The sequence below is a fragment of the Zophobas morio genome, unplaced genomic scaffold, assembly GCF_036711695.1.
Source record: "Zophobas morio isolate AGI-343-1 ecotype UQ-CSIRO unplaced genomic scaffold, CSIRO_AGI_Zmor_V1 ptg000024l, whole genome shotgun sequence".
Taxonomy (NCBI): Eukaryota; Metazoa; Arthropoda; class Insecta; order Coleoptera; family Tenebrionidae; genus Zophobas; species Zophobas morio.
In genome coordinates, this window is record NW_026972129.1 from 16089259 (window position 1) to 16114400 (window position 25142).

Here is a 25142-nt window from a genome sequence, read left to right on the forward strand (position 1 = left end):
AATATTTGTAAACACTCGTGATGTATTTTTCGTTAAAGATTTTTTAATTAATTTTTGGAGAGGACGTCATCACGGGGAACGAATAAATAAATTAAGTTAATGTTCACATCCTTTAGTTTTATATAATTTATAAAATAAATTGTAAATTTTGATGGTCCAAGTTTAATTTTTTTAGGATGCCTTGTATACGTGAAGTCAAAAATAGAGTTTTTACACTACAAATACAGCAGCATTTCGTGACTAGATTTAAAAATAAACTTTAAAAAATATTTTGGGATGACATCGTTGACTTTTTGGTGAGGTAAGCGTTTTCCATTTTCGTATTCTGTGAGCTGAGAAACTCTAAAAATTTTCGAAAATTGGACATTCGTCTTTAACACGAATTCGTTCGAAACCTTCGGTCAATAGTTTCCTCGATTCGTAAAAACGTAAACGTTCAAATTCCACTTGGTGCATTCATGCTGTCAAACACATAGTTGGTCTTTAGCCACATACCTCTATATTTTTCAAAAGCGAAGGACCACACTTTGGCAGACCACGTTTCCCGACTTTTTTTTCAAAAAATAAAACCAATTGCATCATTTTGGTTGACTTAATTGTGACGTATTTTGGTCATGCTAGAGTACGAAGTTCCGGACACGAAGTGTTTATTTTTAAACTTCCAAAGACGACAGATTAAAACCTTTCCCGGAATCGCGTGTGTTATGGAATTATCGAAGTTTGAAAATTGTATTATTAGCGATAACGCGCCGGAGTTATTAGATGTTCGGATTACGAGTTTATTTTTGTGTTTAATTAAAGTTATAAAAGCGTTACGTGGATTTTTTTGTTGAGGACGTTTTCATTGAAAATTCAGCTAACTCGACGCTAATGAAAAGAAGAAGGAAAGCGTATGCATACGTGTTTTCATTGTTGAATGTAGTTTGCAGACGTTTGGATGGGTTCCAATTCGATAAAACATTATGTGAAGGGATTATATTAATCTCGTAATGATGTTACGAAATTTTTATTTCAACAGAAGGGCCGAGCAACAGGAAGTTTGTCTGTGGAACCTTAAATGCAGTGATTTTTCTGACGCTTTGGTAGTGTTTAACGACTTGAGAAACTTTTGATTGACATTCTAGTGCAGTTAACGTAATTGTCCTTAAAGACTATGCAAGTTTTAACAATATTTCATGACGTTTTAAGCGTAACATCAAGTTGTGTCATTATTCATAACATTTGTAAGATCTATTCTTGCTTCTATGTTGAAAGTCAAATATCTGTATCGAACTTTGCTTATTTCCAAGACGCCAACGTTTATTTGATATATTTGTTTGTCATATACTCGTAGAAGCTTCCTTTTTTTTTTTGAAATTGTATGGATGACTCACGACAAGAGTCAATAACAGAAAGATGTTTTCCGGGTTTGGATCATATCAAATTTGAAAAGTTTATCGACGTTTCGCCCACTTTCAAGGGACACCTTCAAAAAACAAGAGAATTCGGCATAAAAACTCTGCACTTGCGCTTCTTCGCTGTTGCTTTTTTCTTTTTTGAACTTCTCGTCCTTCTTGTCTTTTATTTCTTGCAGATGCCTCTATGCAACTGAGCTAAACGTTAAAGACTCTTTTCAAATTTGAACGATCCAAACCCAGAAAACGTCTTTCGGATATTTCTTTTCTTGCGTAATGTGTATGATTGTGGTTGCCATTGGGCCCCTCAGAAACTAGTTCTAATAACTCAGAATCTACTTCGTTTTCAAAGTTAGCATCAGTAGTAATTGCCCCATTTGATAATTTAAATAATTGATATAAACTGTGCAGGATGTTTTTAGACAAAAGTGAGTCATGAAATTTTTTTCAATTTTTTCTTCACGTTTGATAAACTGATTCTTTAACAAAACGGTTTGTAAAACGTGAGACTGACTTGACACTTTATTGTTATTTAGAAATCATATTATCATTGCAACATTTCTGACTTCTGTAAAAAATTTAAAATGCCGAAATTTTTTTTTTACAATATGTAATTCTACACGCAGGTAATCAATTTGGGCTTAGATGGTGTTTTAAAGTTTCAATTTTTCGAATTTTTAAATATTAGCTTTTTCACTTTTTTGTTGTTTCGGTTTCTCAATCTTTCGATATTTTGTCTTCTCGTTCTTAGATTTTTCGATTTTTCAATTTTTCGGAATTAATTTTTCAGTTCTTCGATGTTTCGATTTTTCACTTTTTCGGTTTGTCTTTTTTTATGTTCAAATTTTTCAATTGTGAATTCTTCCAACTTTCGACTTCTCGACTTCTCGTTCTTCTGATGTTTCGATTTCACGATTTTTCAATTTTTCGACTTCGATTTGTGGATTTCTCAGTTTTTAGATAATTCATCTTTTCGATTTTTCGATTTTCCAATTTTTCAACGTTTCAGTTTTGGGATTTATGTGTTTAAATTTTTAGATTTTCCAATTTTTCAATTTTTGGCGTTTCTAACTTTTTGGAATTTTCGATTTCTCAATTTCTCGATTAATCGATTTTTTAATTTTTCGATTTTTCGTCGTTCCGATTTTTCGATTTCTCAATTTGCGATTTCTCAAATTTTCAATGTTTAAGTTTTGGGAGTTTTCAATATGTATTTCGATTTTTAAATTTTTAGATTTTTCTATTTTCTATTTTTTTTAAATTTTTTACTTATGCGATTTTTTAAATCTTTCATTTTAGATTTTTCACTTTTTGATTTTTCGATTTGTTGGTGTTTTTTGATTGCTCGATTTTTAAAATTTTCAATTTTTCGAATTTTTAAATATTAGATTTTTCGCTTTTGTTGTTTCGGTTTCTCAATCTTTCGATTTTTTGTCTTCTCGTTCTTAAATTTTTCGATTTTTCAATTTTTCGGAATTAATTTTTCAGTTCTTCGATGTTTCGAGTTTTCACTTTTTCGGTTTGTCTTTTTTTTATGTTCAAATTTTTCAATTTTGAATTCTCCCATCTTTAGACTTCTCGACTTCTCGTTCTTCTGATGTTTCGATTTCACGATTTTTCAATTTTTCGACTTCGATTTCTCGATTTGTCAGTTTTTAGATAATTCATCTTTTCGATTTTTCGATTTTCCAATTTTTCAACGTTTCAGTTTTGGGATTTGTGTTTAAATTTTTCGATTTTCTAATTTTTCAATTTTTGGCGTTTCTAATTTTTTGGATTTTTCGATTTCTCAATTTCTCGATTAATCGATTTTTTAATTTTTCGACTATTCGATTTTTCGTCTTTCCGATTTTTCGATTTCTCAATTTGCGATTTCTCAAATTTTCAATGTTTAAGTTTTGGGAGTTTTCAATATGTATTTCGATTTTTAAATTTTTAGATTTTTCTATTTTCTATTTTTTTTATTTTTTACTTATGCGATTTTTTAAATCTTTCATTTTCGATTTTTCAGTTTTTTGATTTTTCGATTTGTTGATATTTTGATTGATCGATTTTTTAAATTTTCAATTTTTCGAATTTTTAAATATTAGCTTTTTCACTTTTTTGTTGTTTCGGTTTCTTAATCTTTTGATTTTTTGTCTTCTCGTTCTTAGATTTTTCAATTTTTCGGAATTAATTTTTCAGTTCTTCGATGTTTCGATTTTTCTCTTTTTCGGTTTGTCTTTTTTTTATGTTCAAATTATTCAATTTTGAATTCTCCCATCTTTCGACTTCTCGTTCGTCTGATGTTTTGATTTCACGATTTTTCAATTTTTCGACTTCGATTTCTCGATTTCTTAGTTTTTAGATAATTCATCTTTTCGTTTTTTCGATTTTCTTCAATGTTTAAGTTTTGGGAGTTTTCAGTATGTATTTCGATGTTTAAATTTTTAGATTTTTCTATTTTCTATTTTTTTTTATTTTTTACTTATGCGATTTTTTAAATTTTGCATTTTCGATTTTTCAGTTTTTGATTTTGCGATTTGTTGATGTTTTGATTGCTCGATTTTTTAAATTTTCAATTTTTCGAATTTTTAAATTTTAGATTTTTCACTTTTTTGCTGTTTCGATTTCTGTCTTTCGATTTTTTTCTTTCTGGTTTTTAGATTTTTGGATTTTTCAATATTTCAATCTCCATTTCTGGATTTCTCAGTTTTTCGATTATTCGTCTTTTTGATTATTCGAGTTTCCAATTTTTACATTTTTGGCGTTTCTAAATTTTTGGATTTTTGGTTTTCTCAAATTCTCACTTAATCGATTTTTTAATTTTCCGATTTTTCGATTTCGATTTGTAAATTTTTAAATTCTTCGACTTTGTTTTTTTTATTTTTTACTTACTTTTTGAAAATTTTATGATTTATTAAATCTTACATTTTTCAACATTTTCATCTATTCGATATTTTGACAATATTTTGATTTCTCCTTCAAAAACGAAACATCACATATTTAAAAAAATGATGCTAGAAGCCCCTAAGATTCTGTAAAATTCTTTTCAAATAAAGAACTCGACGGATCCTCGAGATTTTTCAAAAGTATTTTAAAAACAACACACAAGAGGCCCGGAAGATTTTTTTCTATTAAAAAAAAAACATTAAGCGCCTGCAAGACTTTCTCTTGTAAACGCAAAAACTTGGCCTAAAGTTAATTAGACAGATCTTCCCTTGCCTCTGATGTAAAAATATATTATTAGTATATGCTTAACTTCAATTGTTTATGTTTATACATCGAAAGAATGCGACAGTTAAGCATGCAGAGGAAGCAATTAAAATTATTAATTGAGCTACAATGCAGCAAAACGTTCTGAATATTATTTTGGGTAAGTCGATGTTATTATGACAATTTTTATTTTATCAATATTAAATGTAGGCGGGCGCGACATTACTGTATTCTAAAATTTTCGAGCCCCGGCGTCCTCCACAAACCAGTGCTCGTACGTATATTACTTAGTATAAAATGTGATAATAATTGTTTACTTTGGTGTTTTGAATCGTACGTATTGGAATGGAAAACATAAACTGTAAAATTTCTGGCAACAGTGTTACAGTTTTATCAGATTTTCTAACCTTACATTAAAAACAACTTAACCTAATATGATAAATTTCATTTCGTTAGGGATCTTTGCATGTACGAAATTGGTTGCCAACCAAATTACTATATTTACATGGCCTACCTTTGTCTAAAAACATCCTGAACTGTATTCCCGAATTTAGAAAAGCTTCGAAATAATTTATTTTGTTGTGGAATAACCATTTAAAATTGATGTGTAGTAGTGAAATTAATTTAATTATTTTAATGTTAAAAAAACTGCAATTTATTCAAATTTAAGTTTCTATTGACGCTACTAAAGTTTATAAATGAAATCGTGAAATATCGTTCTGTGGAAATTGTTTTAATAACTGATATCACTTTGTTTTCGAAGCCTGAAAAAATAAAAGTACGTAAAATATTTTACACGAGAAATTCAAAACTACAAAATTTTGCAACATAAAATAATTACTGCGGATTGTGTAAAAGATCTTGGGCCTGTTTTTTCTGTTCTGATTCAATTATGCGCCCACAACATTTAACAATTACCGCTGCCAATAGGGTTCGAGTATTCCAGAAATTAATTAATTTTAGTACTTCGGAACAAATGGACATATTGATTGTGGTATTATTTATTCAGGACATCGCAGATTAGCTTCGTTTGCAAAACAGATGTAACCAGATGTAAACTAAGTTACAATTTAATGGGGAAGTATATCAAGTAATTAATTATTTTATACGCTTACATTAGCAATCACAGGTTCTTGACTTTATCACATCCCGTATTTAAATATGTAAATTGTGTTCACACTAATTATATTGTACATATATACTCATTAAAAGCAGCCCATTAGGTATAGTCTTATTATTACCGCGGAAGTAATTTGTTAATTGCGCTTTTTTTTTAACTTATTGTAGCACTGGAAACGATATAAATTTGAAGCGCATTCGCTTATAAACGTGTTCGGTTATTTTTACAGGAATGCAATTAACTTCATAATAAGCTTCAGCTGATTTTTCTCAAACAGTGCGGTTTGCCGGACAAATATTTTTTTAGAGGACATCATACTGTCACAATTTTGAACAAATGAAACCTCATTTACTATTAGAATATTTATAGTTCCTAGCACAGTTGACCTACATGTTCTACGCCATATGTGTTAAAAAAAGAATCGTCAGACATTGATTATTTGGAACACAGGTATGCTTGCTAATATTAGAAATCAACGTGTTTCGTGTTTGTTGTTTTACAGTTGTTGTTTCTAGTTTCTTTGTGCTTTATTCATTGATTGACATGCGTATGAATAAGGTTATCAAAAATGAAAAAAATTGGATTGGAGATTAAATTTAGTTGAAATGTTTAGTACTACAAATTCCTCTATAGTTGGTCATTTAGGTGATTTCATTTATGTTGCATGTGCACTGACGTTATACTACTTCCTACGATTTATTTTATACCCTAACGTAGGTTTGTTTAATAGAGCGAAGTTAAAGTAGTTACAGATAATTAGTGAAGTTAAATTGTAATGCTGTGGGGACAATTAAATAAACGACCGAGTTTTTTTCGGCACCCTAATTATATTTTTATGAAGAGAAATAAGCTGTCGGAATTAATTTAACTCGTTGTAAAGCCGGCGAATTTTTCTCTATATTCGTGTATGTTTTTTATTTTTTGCTTTCTGTTTCTTCCGCAATGCTGACTCTTACGAGATTCTTTCCTTCGAGATATCTAGTATATTTCGCGTTTTCTGGAAACAATACATGCGAATTAAAAGATGTTTATTCGGTGTAACAAACACATTTATTAGGTAGTTAGATAACTGGCAGGATAATAAAACTGTTTTGGTCCAAATATAAAACATTCTAATTTTAACGAAATTTACCTTTCATTCATGGCCAACAAAATCGTCCATTAAACGCCCACACTACACATTTCTCCAGGAATTCACTCCACACGTTTAGTATGATTTTTTCGATTGTTGTGTGGCCATCAAATCCACAGTCGATTTGGATTCGGAAAGTTTGGACAAGCGGTAATTTCATTTGGCTGCGGAGCCGTTTGTTATCATGAGAGTGATCACAGAGATGTCAGGAGCAGCTTATTAATTTTGAAAGATTTTCCTGGACTGTATGTCAGCGGAGTGACTCATCACGAAAATCGAAAACAAAGTTTGTGTGGACAGGATGTAGCGTCAAAGAATTGAAAATTGCGTAAATAATAAGGTTTACGTCGCGTTCGGGTGGTGCGGCTGACGTGGAAAACATTTTAATATATGTCGAACTGCTTACTCGTGAAAGAGAGAGTTCGCGATTTATCGTAATCAGCTCATAATATTTTTTGTCTCCGTATTTTTAGTCGAAATATTTTTTAAGTCGGTGCCAAACTTAGAAAATCCGATGTATAAATATACACGTTATCTGAATTAACGTTTGCAACACAGACCGGCAACAATCCGTGCCACCTCCGCTTCCCATGTTTTGCAAATGTTTTCACACGCATTTGTTATTACGCATCACAATGTGATTCCATGATTTTGTAATCGCTATTTTCATTTTCGATATAAATAACAGCTTTAGTACGTTTCCACAAAGCGGATTTTTTCCAACTTCGTTAAATAAATTGTGCGGGAGTTTGAATTGCCTCCAGACAATCTAAAAATTATTTTTGATAAATCCTTGAACTTTGTTAAAGAAGTTTCATGAATATCTAAATTTAACTTCTATGATCTTTACGAATAAACGAGGAAAGCAGAGTTACTTGGACGTATTCGTCACCGTGGATAATTTTATGCAGTTATAAATTTCGGAATGAACTAATCCATTTAATCCTAGCTTCCCATCTTCTACAGATTTTTCGGTTCTGAAGAGTTACCGCTTTTTCGACGGCGCCGTGTTCAATCGATACCAGGTGTCTTTTAGTGTGCTTATTTTACAACTAATAACTGTATTTCTGCTGTTAAAGATGGCACATTTCATCGTAAATGCCATTGAGCTTTTTCGTGTCAAAATATTAAAACACTTAATTTAATAGTGGCGAAAGTAAAGAGGGGGATACTGTTACAGGATATTTTCTAGAATTAATAATACGGAGCACCCGTTGAGCTTGAATAATGCAAATGATTATTTAAGTTTGCGCCAAAACGTGTAACTTCGCAAAGTTGCGAGAATATGTATCTGACACTTATTGTATCAGTATAGAGTCATACAATAAAGTCAACATTATACCGTGCTGGTCATAATTACGATCTAACTTGACATTGTTGACATTTTATGATGTCAATTTTGTCAACAAAACGATTACGTATTTCACAATTCAAATTTTTTTTTGATAAATTGTTGCTAAGCATCTTAACAGTTTGTTTTTTCGGTTTACTGTCGGATCTGTCACATAGTTTTGCGCAAGTGACTCATCATCTGTGACGGCGGCCGGGCGGCGTTCGCTAAAGAAAAGCCTGGAAGCGGAAGTCGCGATGGGTACTCCAGAAAAACCTCGATCGCGGAATATCTAGAAAGGGAGTATGGGTTTAATTAGAGGCCACCTTGGGGAAAGATTCATTCAGTCAACGAGAGAATCCAGTCAAGTTGCGTCGGGATTATTTTGTACATAATCTCTGTAATTAGTCGTGTAAATTTGAGTTACTGAGAAATAAATTCTTGAGTTTTATCCACCCCGATTTTAAATTACCGACCATCGTAACAATATATTGAAATATTTTAGAGCTTCTTCTTTCTTTTCTCGGTAATGAATTTGTCGATTTAGTTAACATGACTGTTATGTTAATCAGTACCTTGCTTTATACAAAACCATTCCAAGTAGTTGACAAAGTGGAGAAAATTGAAATTTTTGTAGTTAATGTAATGACGTTTTACGCTTTTTTCAATTCTTATTGCACCAAATTTGGAATAACTCAATAGGAGCAAAGTTACTTTTAGTTTGTGTATGTTATGGTATGGTGTATAATTTTTTCCGCTAGTTTAAAAAATGAACTATACATATATGTTTTAAACCGGAATGGGACTATTTGGCGCGGCCGACTTGGCGCAGCCAACTTGGCGCGGCCGACTGGGCGCGAGCCATTTTGGCGCAAAGCCAACTTGGCGCAGGGACACTTTGGCGCAAGCCATCTTGGCGCGAGCCATCTTGGCGCGAGTACGCCGGTATATAATATAAAAAATATTTATTGTTCGTACTTTGGTTGGCACCCTGTTATTTATGCTAAGTGTAGGCAACCAAATACACATTTTCATTCGCACAAATTCCAATAACTAAATGATCCACGGAGCAAGAAGTTCCACGTTTAGGAGTATGTTTATAATGGGGTGCAGGGCGCGAAGCGCCCGTGTGTCCATTAAAAAGTCGACATTACCCCTCCCCGCGTTGGAGACTATAAAAATTAGGTTATGCTAACAACGGGTGCAATTTTTGTATATTTATATCTATTTTTCTTGGTGTAAGTTCATTCGCGCCAAGATGGCTCGCGCCAAGATGGCTTGCGCCAAAGTGTCCCTGCGCCAAAGTGTCCCTGCGCCAAAATGTCTCGCGCCAAATCGGCCGCGCCAAGTTGTCCGCGCCAAGTCGGCCGCGCCGAATTGTCCTAGACCGGTTTTAAACATATTGTAGTTTTTGAATTAAAAACAAACTTCGGATTAGCTAATAATGTTTTGTCTGCGTCCTTAAAGTAGTAGTTTTTGGTTCAAAATTAGATGGGTGTCCGGATACTTTGCAAAAATACGTCAAAACAGTTGTTGCTGACTCATTCATCCAAAGCTTAAAGTGATTTTCTTTATCAACATGAGCATGAGAAAGAGGATGGATTATACAAGCATGGGCAGAAATATGAAACTTTTTTGAAATCTTCATAACTTTTTTCATTAAAGTTACGTAAACACTTTGTACTAGTAGCACCACTTTGTTGTAAATATTTTAGGTAAATAATTTTAAAACTGTTATGAAAATGAAATCGTGAAAACATTTTTTTATCTTATAAAAACAAAAAAAAAAGAACTTTAAATGTTTTCTGAAAATTTTGGTTCAGGGCGGGCCATCAACATTTTATGTTTTCTAAATCAACTGATCGAGATCTATTTCCCAGAATTTTTGACGTTGTTTGGACTTCAAAAGTCTCAATTTTCGTTTACGTTCGGGAATTGAAATTGGGTCCATCGCCCTTCATGTTTTCTCGACGTTTCATGACCCCTAGAGTTTCAAAAAAGCGGTCTCCCAGTCTGTCTCTTTGCGGTGAAATTTTATGTGCATTTTAGGAGTATCCTGTAGATGGCAAAACACTAAGCAGAATCTAATATGAGTCCAGGAACAATTTGATTACGTCCTCTCATTATATTGCGTATTTAAGGTTACTTAAATTTTATGAAATAATATACTCCTGTACGCGTGGTTTATGAATCCACCATGTTTTCTATCAAAATTACTTTATAAAAACTTTTTTGTGCAATATATTCGACGTGGTTTATGTAGGCATCCCCACCAAAAATGTGATGGCGTCATTTCAAAAGATTCTACATTAAAATGATAAAAGTTAAAAAATAATATACTTCTGCACTTGTGGTGTATGAAGCCGCTTTGAGTTTTTCCCTTAGGCGTTCAAATCCCGAGAGTATAGTCCTTTTTTTCTTTTACAGTCTGACTAGTACATATTACCTATATTTTTTTTGTTTTTTAACAAAACAAAATACAGAAAAATCCCTGACCTGACTAGTATTATTTATATTTTTTGTTTTGTTAATGAATCAAAATTTTATAATTTTCCAAAGAAGCAGGTTTTGTTGGGGTGTAGTTCAGGGGCAAGGGAAATTCTGTCGAAATAAGCTACGGCTAATTTTTTACTTATAGGCGTTATCATAAAATAAATACAATTTTGAATGAGGAAATTTCTCTCTAAATAGCCTTACACAAATGTTTTTTCTTTGTTTTTGTAACATAAATCTCTATTTTTTCTGCAATTAATTATGTTCATGATATTTCTTTTTTATTATTTTTACTTCTAGAGCGTAAACTACTTTCATCTCATCTGGACGTTTTATAACCCCTAGAGTACGAAAAAATAGGTCACTCGTTTATATCTGTTTGTCTGTCTATTTGGCTGTCTGGGTGTCTGGTTGTATGTCTGTCTGTCGTCTGTGTCGATTTTTATTAGATAGATAAACTCCGAAACTACCGGACCGATTCTTGTGAAATTTTCCATCAGCAATTTGATGTCACCTAAAATCATCAAGAGAAATAATAGAAGCAGTTTACTACATTGGATTTCCTGATTCTAAAGCTGAAATTAGTTTTTTCCAAGCAATTCACGCTATCGAGGTTGATAGACATGACTATAATGCGCTCATAGGACCCTGTCAACGAGTTACATGAAATTTCCTCTTGTTTTATTAATATTTATGGTTAACTCAGGCCTGTCTAGATGAATTTTATACCCTTACGAAGACGATAACGATTCGTCTAAATACCTCATTTTGTATGATTTTGTGATTATAAATATTTTAAAAAAAATAGACTTTTCTATAAAATTTCTAAAAGCAGATTCGTAATCAGCAGAAAGATTAGATTAGGAAAGTGTACTTCCATTTCTGATGACTGCAAAAAGTTTCGTTTGTAGACTAGTGCTATTGATACTATTTAAATTTTATAAAATTACATCCTCCTGTACGTGCGGTTTATGAATCGGCCTTGATTTTTATCACAGTTGCTTTACAAATTTTTTGTGCAAAATTTGCCTTGCAACGAGGACGTAGTAGCCAAGTAATTGGACTGAATGTTCGACTTCAGGCGCGAGGAAAGTTCTATTAAATAACTTCAAATATTTTTTTTTATAAAATTTGATTTACGATGACATAAAATGCTGGAAAATACTTGGCAAAAATAAAATCCTAATTTCTTGAATGATCTCACAAATTTATGGTATTCGATTAAATAAGTGGGCAAACTGACTTGGGACGGGGCTCGTATGTATAAAAAATGCTGCACATTCAACACCCAAGGAAAACCCCAGTTTGTTTTGTAGAATATATGAACATTTTATGAAATACTGTTTGCCATTAGTCAGCCGAATATTCTTTTATTATTTTAGCACAAATTAATGTAAATTTAAAAAATGATATTCAGTAGGTCAAGTTTAAAGTACAATAACTCATGATTTCTTTTTGGCAAGAAATATGTTGGTTAAGTTTTGAAGCTTATTATTTGTTGTACATTCTGTATTTACGGTACATATAGTGTGTTTCATCTCAAATGATTTGTCAATCTTATTTCAAAACTCCTACTTATTGTATAGGAACTAATAATGGTTGGACTACATTTAGAAGGTTCGATTTGCTGTGAAACTGATGTTATTGTAGTGAAAAAAATATCAAAAACATCTCTGAATGGCAATTGACAATTTAGATCATACGGTCACTATTAAAAATGAAAATTGATAGTATTATTTTCGACTCGCAACGAACTTTCCACAACATGTTTCATTAGTTACTAGACAATGTTATTTTAAGTCAAAACAAGTTATACATCTTAAACATATAATGGATGAAGAAACTAAATTGCTGTTTATAAATTTGTTGGTGTTATCCCTATTAAATTATTGCGATCAGGTTTATGGTCGTCGTGTTTTTCAGTTTGATAAACATAAGTTACAACGCATCCAGAACAGCTGTCTACGCTTTGTTATTGGCATTCCAAGATTCAGCATATTACTTCATTTTTAAGGTATTCAACTTAGAATGATTTTTATCAGTTGTTGCTGTTTTCTGATTATTTGTAACTCTTTTCTAAAATGTTCCATTTAATTTCCTGTGAAACTTTCGTCAATAATTTGTGCCTTATTCAGGTAGTAGTTTTGAAATTTTGATCAATAATTTGAGATGAAACGCCGTGTATATTAATTTATATACACGAATCCCTGTATAAGTTTTATTTATATTTTAATCCTTCAAAAAACCTCGTTTACCGCTCTTTTGCGTTGTATAGTGCAAGCTGCTGCATTGATCTTGAAAAATGTTCACCATGCGGCATTCAAGTTAAATCGCCATCTTTTGACATTGTGATGTTTATTGGCATCTTTTCACACTTTATGGATCGAAATTTGTTTACTCGAATGAATGATAGGCTTCTTTCGTCAGATCTCGCCCCATGTTTACAAAATTATAAAACTTGCATTGAACGTAGCGCTAAATGCATTTCCGAAGGTCTCGTTAGTTTGTTTTGATATCCATTCGGGTAGTCAAACCCTTCAGCGAGTAAAACATTATCCAAGGTAGCAGTTTTCGGGCGAGAGTTAAATCAATATTTGCGAAATAAATTATGCTACGAATCCGGCGAATCTAGGTCTGTTGCTCTTTTCATGGAAAAAATATTTTTGGCACACGTTAAGTCCGTAACCCGTTCATAACTCCAGATGTTCTCCAGTGAGAGGATTGCGCTAACCTAAATTTTCCGAACATTCTCATACGCTCAACGCGCGTTGAAGTTCCCAAGAGCGCGGCCATTCGCACTCGCGTCCACTTCCATGTTGTCGTGACGTAGTCGTGGCCGATTGGCCGAGTTGCACTCGCGTTATTTTTAATTGCCGATGCAAGAGGGTCCGACATGCAGGCAGATGTGGATGTGTTCATGTGTTCCTTCTGGGCGTGAAGTGGTAAACGTGCATGCGACGGCGGCAGCGCGCTTTCCACGCGCGCCCACCATTCCAATTCATTTTGTTATTTGCTCTCTGACAAGCGTACACAAGTTCTGATGAGTATGCGGCCGATTCCAGGGGCCACCGGTGCTATTTTTATACCCTGTGTGCGAGGGAGTGCATCGCATGCTCTGCCAACTTGTCCGATATACACACACGTTGATGGGATAGCTGCGAAGTTAGTTGCAGGGACAGCGGACGCATCCAAATCGTCATCTATTACTCAACGCAGCTGAAGCGACTGGCTGCTCGCTCGGTCGCCGGTGACGAACCAAGCGAATTGAAGCTTATAGGTAAAGTGCCACGCTGGGGTCCGTTCTCGGTCTTACATTGTTCGCGATTTCCATTAATGATTCAACGTCTTCAATAAAATCGGATTTGATTTTTGGGATATGCACAGTTCGCTCCGAAGCAACTGAACCTTTGCTGAAGATAGAAACACAGAATGCGGGCCTTAAAGTCTCTTATGGTCATAAATAAATAAAAATATATTGTCATATATCTCATTATGTAATAGTTCTACTTATGAAGCGAACATATTTGTTTTATCTTGTAAATATACAGTGTGTTCTGTCATTGGTGGTTAGGTCTAAGTGATAGATTAATAAAAGAGTAATAAAATGCACTCCCAGTCATAAATAGATGACACAAAAATTCAAGGGATTATTCCTTGGGATATTTTATTTTTTTTTTGTCATTGGACGATTTTCGAAAAGACGGTTTGTTTCGAATATATTGGGCGTTACAAAAACTGTCACCAGCTAGGATGCATGCATCCGATCTTCTAGTTGACTGCCGAACTTTTTTAAAAATATCAGTATTGTTTTTTATTGCATTGCATCCTTCATTTATCTGATTTCTTAAATCTTCTTCATGTACGTTCGAAACAAAACGTTTTTTCGAAAATCATTTGAGGCAAAAAGCTAAAAATAAACCGAGGAATAACCCTCTGAATTTTCGTCGCATATTTAGCAAACACCCTCTATAGTAATAAAAGTCGACTATTTCAAAAACGAAGGAAAACAAACACAAAGAGTTAAAAATAATTAAATTTGTTTTCTTTCCACTAAATCTGTCAATTTTCGGTCACAATTCACAAAGTATTCATTCGTCAGAACGTTTTCTAATGTCCCTTTTCCGTGTTAAGTATCAAACCTATTATTTTTTTAACTTTTTCCTACCTATGACATGAATTTGCTGCTTTTTATTGCGTCTCTGCTTTCCTATTTTTATTTCTCGAGCGTAATATAAAGAAGTTTGTAATAGGTCCATCCGTCGAACGGATATTTTATGTTTTCTTATTGTTTCATGATTCCTAGAGAATGAAAAAATAGGTCTCCCGTTTCGGTGTATCTGTTGTCTGTCGTTTGTGTCGGTATTTATTAGACAGACAGTCCTTGAAACTACTGGACTAATTGTTGCAAAACTGAATGGATAATTTGGGAATATCGTATAGATGGTAAAACGCTAACCACAATTTGATGACGTCACCTTAAAATTTTACATTTTTTACAACATACTCCTGTAGTGGTGATTGATGAATCAGCCTTAATTTTTACCGTAGCACCCAGATTTTTGCAAAAAAACAACATTGTATAACAACATTTTACAATTTAACTTAGACCACCAATTTTTTTCGGCATACGTACTGTTGATATAATTAACTTGTTCAAATCTTTAAAGTTAATTTTTTGGTCATTCGTGGTGGTTGATGCATGAATATTTAATTTTTCTTTGCATTTCTATTTCTCATTTTTACTTCCCAAGTGAAAGTGTCCATCGCTAATTTTACATGTTTTGTCGACGTCTCTTCACGCCTGGGGTGCGAAAAAATAGGTCTCCTGTTTTTGTCTGTCTGTGTCGATTTTTATTATACAAATAATTTCGGACACTACATAGATCGATTGTGATTAAATTTTATGTGCGTGATAGATGGTAAAATGTTGATCAAAATTTAGCTAATCATCTCCACTAAGACTGATAGATAATCTTACCTCAAAATTGTGTATAGTAACTCTTACTGAAAATTTACTTGTGGTTTATGAATCCACCTTGAATTCTTCCCTTAGGCATCCAAGTTTTTGCAAAAAATCCAGATTTGCTTTGCGTGTCCCGCTCGCAACGCGAAAGTTGTGGGTTCGATTACCTTATGGGGTAGTTTTTTATTTTACTCTGATTGTGTTATTTATATTTTTTAAGGTATAGCGTTTTTCATAAAAAAAATAAATAAATTTCCCAAAATCATATTTTATAATTTTTTGAGGAAGCGGGATCTGTTGGACCGTATATACTTCAGCGGCAAGGGAAGTTCTGAATAAGTAATCTTAGGAATTTTTTTTGTGATTTAAATGACATTTTCAATAAATTGAAAATATTTTTTGTTTGAAAATTATAATATCATTTGGGTAAACATTTGGCTCTCAATAAAAAAATACTTTTGTAGATTTGCCTTTGACAGAATTTTGGTCGGGCAGATTATTGTGAGTTTGAAAGTTTGACTTGAAAATACAATGATCAAAGACAAATCTTTAAAAATCCGTGGCTGCGTCTGATCGTGTTTTTATTGCTCCCTCGGTATTTGCAGCCATAAGAAAATACTGGTCAGATATTATTTTCCTAGAATTTTGCTACGTAAATCCTATATAAATTTCACAAAATAATGCGCTTCCATACTTGTGGTCTATGAATCCATCCTTATTTTTTTCTTTAAATATTTATCTGTTTATGCCTACCAAAAACTTGAAACCATCTCAAAATTTTTCCAAAAATTATGTGTATTTATTTCAAAATGGTTGTCGACGCAGATGGCTGTGAAAGTTCTAAATAAAGTTGGCAGTACATCAAGTAAAATAATTTTGAAATTCTTTGTTGGCACTTCAATTGTCTTGTTGGAAACATGTGTCAGTTCGTGGCGTAATCTTCGTCGTTTTGAGTTTGCTTAGTTTTTCAAATTTTTATAACAAAAGTAAGGTCGTTTTTAAATGAAAGGGAACGTGAGGCAGGTGTCTGTTTTCACAAATTTCTGATTTGTCCTTTCTTTTAATTCATAACCTCAAACTGATAAACTTGACATTTGGGCACTTTTTTGCAACTAAAATTTATATTTTTTAGAATTACTTATACATATAGGATGTCCCAAAAAAATTAATAAAGACAATTTTTTTTAGATTCTGGGAATACAGTACCGTTGTTATTAGCATTACATTGTACTTGTCCTAATTGATACATTTGTACCCTACCAAAAGTTGATGACGTCATCACAACAGAGTATTAAGAAAAAAAAATAAAGTCGTTTTAGACCAGTTTTTTGTCAATTTTTAGACACTGAGATAAATTCCAAATGTAAACAATACATTACACTATGAGTGTTAATTAACGAGCAACTCAATGGTGTCCAAAAGTTTCTACTTGGCAGTGAAGACAATGTAAATTTTGGGTTTTATGCAGAAGTATGACAAGCAGAATACAAGTATTGGCCAACAAAAACACTTGAAAAATAGTTATCATAATTTCTAAATTACAGTGAAAACTGAATAAGTAATTGTTATATCTTAAAATAAATCCTTATTCTAAAAATGAATTCGAAGCTATTAAACAGGGTCGGAATGGTGCCTCGTAAATGTGTCCACAGACCTTCTTTATTTTTTATTATACTCCTAGATATTTATTTTATGGCCTTTGGTTTTACTTTCCTGGCAGTTGTTAAGTACTGCGATTTCATGTTTTCTTAGTGCTGTAAAATACGAAAATGCAGGTTTCCCTTTCTCTCCCCTTGTGGTCTCCGAAACCAATGATCTGATAACGATGACATTTTAAGTGTAGCTTAATCGTGAGATAAAATTCTAATGATAACTCGTCCGTTCCTCTCAAAACAGTTTTAATTAAACCTTGATTAACGAGATATCTCAAAAAGTAATTTGTGAGTAATTTATTAGAAATAAAGGAAATCGATTAATTTCTAACTGTATTTTGGGGCAGCTTAAATGAACTCCTAAGTTAGTGCTTTTTTGGATAAACAAAAAACAAATTTTGAAGATGTTTTCTAATTTGATACAACCCAGTCGTATATTTTGATAAACTTTTGTACAAAAATGTTAAAAATAATAATTGGTCACCTACAAGATGACAGCGTAACTGCTAATACTTTTATGTGACAATTATTTATAGATGCGTGTGATTTTTGTCGTTTCAAGATTTGATATTTTTTGTACGTTATTTGATCACAGCAGCGTACTTATTGTCACATATAGATTTCCTTTAATATATTTTGTCGACGTAATCGGTCGCAGGTTGAAGCGGAATAATATCGAAAAAAATAATAATTTTTAGCTTCTTTATGTGTTTTGCTTCGAAACGTGCTTTTGGCCGGATCCAGGTGGGCGCCTCAGCTGCATCCAATTCGTCATCTGTTACCTAAACCTACGCGAATCGTATTGTTGATGACGAATACACGCATTTGTTAAGTTTGGCGGGAAGACGTTTCAGATTTATCATAAGCTTTGACTTTGGATTTTTTTCATGTGATTACCGACCTTCACGGAAGCAGGTGGGCTCAGGAGTGACATAAACTCGAAGAGTAGATAAAGTCGGTCGGCTTGGGTCGGCAATAACTCCCAAGAAGAATGATTTCAATTAGAATTGAGTGATTCTTGAGTAGCCGCAAAGGAAAGTCGAGATTTCTGCTATTTCTGAGAGCAAACAAATAGAAACTGTCCGGTTCTTTCATATCGGGGCTTTAGACTCAGGAAGTATAAAAGCGGAAGAATTGTTTCAGGACAAATATTAGTGTTTTGAGCACAACAGAAGAGAGGAAAACAAAATTATTAGTTTGCTTTGTGAAAGGTTTGAAAGTAGCCATTAGGGGACTCGGTATTTCAGGATGGCTGATTTTAATGCGAAAAGTCCTTTATTTAATTTTAAAATTACACGATAATAACAGTTCTAATTTCACCATAAATTAAAAGCGAAGTTAAATTAAGAATAAATTATTAAAACGCAATTTATCGAGCATGTCACGTTTCAGATTTCAGTTGATATTTATTTAACAATGATTTGAGGTGACACCATTCATTTCTTCGGAAAGATGAACAAACATACGGACGTAAAAATTTTAAGGCAATGGTTTCTAAAAGGTCAATTTAGGTGCGTCTAAAAATGTCTGTTGCGATACTTTCTTTAGCTATCCAATGAAAACTGCCATAATAATAATTTATTTAAAGGGCCAATGCAGAACAACATATTTGACGTTGAAGTATGACGAAACATAAGTCTAATTTGTTTTTTGGAATGCAGTATAAAAGCAAAAGCCAAAACTCTAACAAATAACAACGAAATAAATAACTTTAAAATAAAATATTTATTTTGGTTTTACATAAGCTATTTGGCATTTAATAAATTTAAATTTTTAATTTGGGTCAACAGGTAAATTGAAATCAGAAATATTTAACTGTGATACCAGTACAGGGGACGTTATTTGTATCTGTAACTCCAGAAAAAAGTTGTGTTATTCATATAAGCTTGAAGGCAAAATAGGTAATCTCATTTTACACTTCACAGTAATTGTAATTTAAGACTCGTCTCCAACATCAGACTTTATTAACTTTTTTATCGTCTGTGTATAATCGTATAATAAAGATTTAATTAATGTCTGTAGAGGAATTGTTTAAAAATTAAATCTGTACGTTTTATATGGTGGAAACATTTTTATAATTTTATTAATTTTTTTCGAGGACGTATTAAAATGCAGAGCAGTTCCATTAAACAAGTTTTACGCTTTGTTAAATTCAGAAATCATGAAATGTTACAAACAATCGTACAAACATGAGTTGAACTTTATTTAAATAGTCCCTTTGTGCACATGTTTGAAGCTAAGATGTGTATAAACGGATTATCATTTAACTAAATCAGGGAGTCTTAGTTGCACTATTAGATCTTGTATAAAATGCCCTTTGCTCTATTTCGTTGAGAAATGTAACGTAACCAAGGAAAACACAAGTGGTATTTATTTGCTCGAGTTTGACCTTTGCGAATTTCTTTTTAGTAACACTAATGACAGATCTGACTGCTCTTAATGAGAACTTCATTTTTAGAATCATAAGGAACAAAACATTCCGTCGCGTTTAAAAAATGTCGATGTCTAGGAAAACGTCACTGTACATCTTTCTTCCGAACTAAGGTGGACGTGATTTATGCGCAAGAATTGTGTGAGCCGCCCATTCGAAAAGGATAACAACATGAAGATCTACTTAAAATTTAAAAGCCAATAACTCCAAATGTTTGTCGAAATGAATTATTGTCCGTCAGAAGTTGCACTTTATTTTTAGCCGCTCATAACTTAGCAGGTGAGAAAGGTTAGTAAGTTACAACAGTGCCAACAATAATATCCACACAATATTTTTGCATGGATGTCCAATTATTTATTTTATATTAAAAACACGCGTTTATCTTAAAAAAATCAAAAGATTTTAATTTATAGATGCATTCAAATACAAATTTCAAGCTTCTAAAAATATAGAGCCAGTTGGGAAAAATGTATTGAAGAATTCTGAGTGACGCTCTGTTTACTGTTTGTGTAAATATAGTTGAAACTAAAATAAAGTACTGGAATAAGTGGATCATCACATTGTTTGTAGATATTTAGTACGCACACCTCTTAATAGCCTTGAAATATTCAGGTGAAAACACGAAAAGAATACAGTTTATTTTCCATTACCTTCTCTTTTGGTGCGCGAATTTCGCCTGTCGCCTCCACCATTTTTCTTCATCATGCACGACGTTGTTACGTTTTAAATATCCGTTATCCAAATGATTTTGTCGAAGCAGGTTCTCTTGCGTCTGGGCTAAAAATAGTGGTCAATGCATGCATAATTAAATTGTCAGGAAGAATTGTGATGATGTTCTGCCAAAATGACTTAAGTGGCGTGCCAAATTGCACATTATCGCAACGCTAATCATTACAGTTTTTACGACGTATTGTGCTCAAGTCGACTTCACGTGTTATTCATTAATGATAATAAATGAATGGAAAGTGATGAAGAAAAACGTAGTGAAATGAAAAAGGGTTCTGAGCTTGACAGCGCTTTTGTTAACGATGCAAATAATTTGTTGCCAATGAATTGTTAACCTCGCTCGTTTGCGGCTAAATTATCGTTTTCCCTATCGAGTTATATTGTAACGACGCATCTACGACCCTGACTTATGTTGATTTTATAATTTTATTTGCTGTCGATATTCCTTTGATAAAGTTATTTTAGTTCGGCAAATATTAACTTAAATTTCAATATATACATTATCCTATAAAAAAGGCATGTTTGCTAGGACGTGGTTAAGAAAAAATACAATTTAATTTGCTCTCGTAGAGATAAAGTTGAAATTGTCAATATTATTTATTTATACCTGTACAAAAAACACGCTAGTTGTTGGAAAATTCATCGACGATACCACTTATATGGTTTTGATAAACAATTATAAGTATAAGTATATTTATGCTTTAAAGTGTTGCAAAAAGCACAAACCTCGTAGTCTTCTGATTTAAAAAAAAAATGTAAAGTAGTTTTGACACATTCGATATTTTAGGAGTTAAAATGTCGGTAATTTTTTTGACGGGGCGCTAGCTTAGTTCAAAAAACATTCAAAAGCGCTAGAGATGTTTGGCAAATGATCTAAAACGAAAATAAATTTTTGTACAGCTGCATTTTAACAACATTCTTATTAGTTGTGCTTTGTTGTGTAATAATTTTTCGTGTTTTGACTTGCAAACTACTTCGTTTTGTAAGTTTTGATTTAAAAGAAGAAACGTAAAGAATACTGATTGAAACATTTATCTAACTTATCACACTTTACTTTTTTTTTAATATGTGCGTCCTGCTACTGGTACAGTGTTTACACACTTATTATTGTTTTTAATTTAAATGATAATAAAATTTTAGTGGATCCAAAACGCAGGTGCCTTTGAGAAAAATGCTATGTTTTATTTTATTTCTGTTTGTTGTGAACTATAAAATGCGTATGAGACTGGAGTCAAAGGCGAGGCTTCACGTAGGTAGAACACATTCTTGCCATAAGATACAGAGGGTGTATAAATGATTACCTTATTAAAGTAGCTGACTTGCCGTCTTGTCGAGGCAAAAATTACGATCATTGTCAAATTGAAATCTCATTGTTGGGTAATAGTGAATGTTGCTGTAAAAGTAAGCGGCAAAATTGTCCAGTTTTAAATTTCAAAAATAGATAATAATTGATGTGACACTAATTTATAGACACTTCATATTCCATGCTTTTATTATCATATGCAATGGCCAATTGCAAATGGTAATAAAAAATGAATTATGATCATTTTATAATTTCGTAAATAGTGACACGAAAATCTTCAAGATTTCGTATACTATAGTCCCATGAAGTCTAAATAACAAAATTTGTAACTTCTGCCATCACATCTTGGTTTGTTTATAAATTGGTTCGGCTTACATAAAAATATGAAAAATGAGTCTAACAAGATAAGGATTTGAGAAAGACGATAGTACGTAAATATTTGTGTCCATGTTGACTTAGATTGATCACTCCATGTAACAAAAAGATAATACGTCCGAGTTGTGTCCGTATGCTTCTGATAAGTAAAAAACGAACCTATATAAACTGGAAAAAATTCGGTATGTTTGACGAAGCGTAGTATCATCAATAACACAAAGTGTCATCGTCCAGACAACGTATTGGCTGGCCATCGGATGTGGAATTAACAGCTGTTGAAAAATAGTTTCGCAATAAATATTTGAAAACGCAAGTAATAACCTCAGTTATGTGGTTAATATTTTATCCGGGGGCAGTGCTCTTTTCCACGAAATTGGTGAATCTCGACGGAAATTTTTCCCGTAAATTGGGCTAGACTATTTCAGGATTCTAGTTCTTTGGGTTAGTGACTTCGCATTCCAGGATGATTGGTTAATTTACAACAGTTGCTTTCAGCACCAGCGGTTCCATTATAAGAGAAACCAACCACACGTATGGGATAGCCAAACGGGTTCGCTTCGGCTTAACGTCTGGGCTATTTATTTTCACGCTAGAGCCATGCGACTTCAATTAAGTTTTGCGCCAAGTGTGATTAGTGTTTGTCTTCATTTAAAATGGGTTTTGAACTGTCATTAGGAAATCGGTGTCGTTGGGATATTTAGCATTTAATTTATATCTTTAGATAGATACAAATCTTGATGAAAGGTTATTGTTTATTTATAGGCGCATAATAAGGTGGAAATTGCTTGTTTTTAAACAGGTTAAGTTTTTATGATTTTTAAAAAATTGAAAACCAGCTAAAATTACATAAAAATATTGCTAACAGAAGTACGGTATTGTTAATTAATTGTCTAGTAATCATTTTCCTTTGAGCGTAAATATATAGTATGTCCAGAGTACGAATATTGAAATATTACCCTGTTTATTTCAAGTGAGATTTATCTAAAAGTATTTTAAATTTCATTTATTTTTGGAGAGAATGAATAACGTAGCGTTTTACTATCTTCATTACACCTGTGAAGTACAAAATGATCATACGGTATATTTAAAATTTCGTAATCGTTCAAGTCGTTTCAAAAATGATCTGCGTATGTGGGCCAACAGACAGACAAATCAGCGGAAACGGGAAACCGCCACTTTTCTGTTTAATTAAAGATTAATCCAGTTGGTGTGATTGTTTTAAAATTTTCATACCCAATTATTTGTGTGTTGTTCTTCTGTGAATATTAAATGCATATACTTGTTTCATTACGATAAAGGTCTTAAAACCCAATTAAGCAGGTTCAGTGAGTCATGGATTAAGAATAGTTTGAAAAAATTTCAATCCCGTTAACTGAAAGAACGGCTTATTTTCGTTCGACTCGAATTCTGCATTCATCATTATTCTATAAATTGTTTAGTTGTAATGATTTATTTGTAAATCTTCTAACGAATTATCACTGTTTGCGTAACTCTTATCCGAAGATAAGCATTATCTCGGCGCTACGTCCAGGTAAAAATTTTGTTGTTGTGTGAATCCTTGCAACGGTGATGTTTAGTTTTTGTGACCGATCTTATGACCTACCATATGTATGAAGTGATAAGATGTTTATGTCCAGTGCACGTTATGGTGGATAATTGCATTGTGACTTAGTGGTGACATGGTGTCTATTTTTAACAGTGTGCATTTGAATAAAAATGAAGTACTTGTGTCAAAATTCGGGCCGAAATGAGTGACCAGAGTAAGAGAATTTTTTATTCAATTTGTTCAATGCATGTTTTGAATGATTTCCATATGATTGATTACAGTGATAATGGCTGCGATAATTGCCATTGTTTATTGCTATTTAAAAGAATTTATTACTGTAGGTTTGTTTATAAACTTTTTTAATGGATTCGTATGCAAATTCGTATATGGCGCCAAATACTAAACCGTTGTTGGTGTCAGCTGATTTATGGTACTACTTTTATTTTCAAAAACGAGTATTTATTTAAAATATAGTTAAACCATGTACTGGAAAGCTGAATGGTTACATACATACATACAATGGTTACATAAATAAAAATACGCATTAACCTTCTACTCCTGACTACATTCATTTAGTTGAGTGGTCGTTTCCTTTTATTTCTGTAGTTGCTTGGTTTTTATTTTATCGATTTTATACCTACTTTATAACCACTAAAATTTATTTACCTCATTATAGTATGTTTTTTATTTCTATTTGTCGCCATCAACGTCAATTACTCTCTTGTTAAGTTGATTATGGATCACCATACATATTTTCAAGTCGATTGGTATGAAAGCATCTAATTTTGCTAATTTTTATCTACACAAGAAGTACCTTAGATACGATCTTACTCTTTAAAACAGCCAAAAAATTATGGTTGTGAATCCGTGTAAAATTTACCACAATTCACTTTAGGACATTCCTAAATAGTCTTCTTTATATTATTTTCTTTTCTCTGTATTGAGGGTCCTTTTTCTGAATATACAACCGTTGGTTATTAGTTGACGATGACGTTTTTATTTAGAGGAAAGAAACATTAAAAACAAAACAAAGAAAAACCAAAACAAACTGGTGATAAAATAACACCCTATGAGAAAATTTTTTTGGCAAGATTTTCAACAACCAAATGATTAACAGCTACACTGTCAAACATAACTTCCTTAAGGTATTTTTAGTATAGGAAGATTTATTTTGCACGTATTATATTATTAGTCTTATGATTTTTTTAATGGAACCATTCTAATTTTTTGTCTTAATTGCTAGAAATAAACTAAATCGAACGTGAAACTTGGTTTTTCAAAAAATTGAAAACAGTTGGTATTAGAGTTTTTTCGCTTGTTACCAGTATAAAGGTGTCCTAGTTAAATCTCTGCGGCCTTATGGCATAGAAATATTAAAATTCTGTAGACGCCATGATTTTTAGCTTGAAGGGGAAAATTTAATTTAATTACATTGTAAAGTATGACGCATATTTTTTCGTCGGCGTCGCGACGCATACATAT

The 25142-nt window shown here is 32.5% G+C and overlaps 1 protein-coding gene across 4 annotated transcripts in view; it reads left to right on the forward strand.

Moving 5' to 3' along the window:
• LOC135135551 (myocardin-related transcription factor B-like) overlaps positions 1 to 25142 on the forward strand; it is a 67603-nt gene that overhangs the window by 31031 nt on the left and 11430 nt on the right. The window contains exon 1 of one of the 4 annotated variants that reach the window (XM_064064635.1): positions 23650 to 23874. The exons of the other annotated variants lie outside the window; for them this stretch is intronic. Coding sequence (XP_063920705.1) covers positions 23862 to 23874 — 13 coding nt within the window. The 5' untranslated portion in view covers positions 23650 to 23861. Of the gene's footprint in view, positions 1 to 23649; positions 23875 to 25142 lie in introns of those variants that run through there. 4 annotated transcript variants of the gene reach the window in all.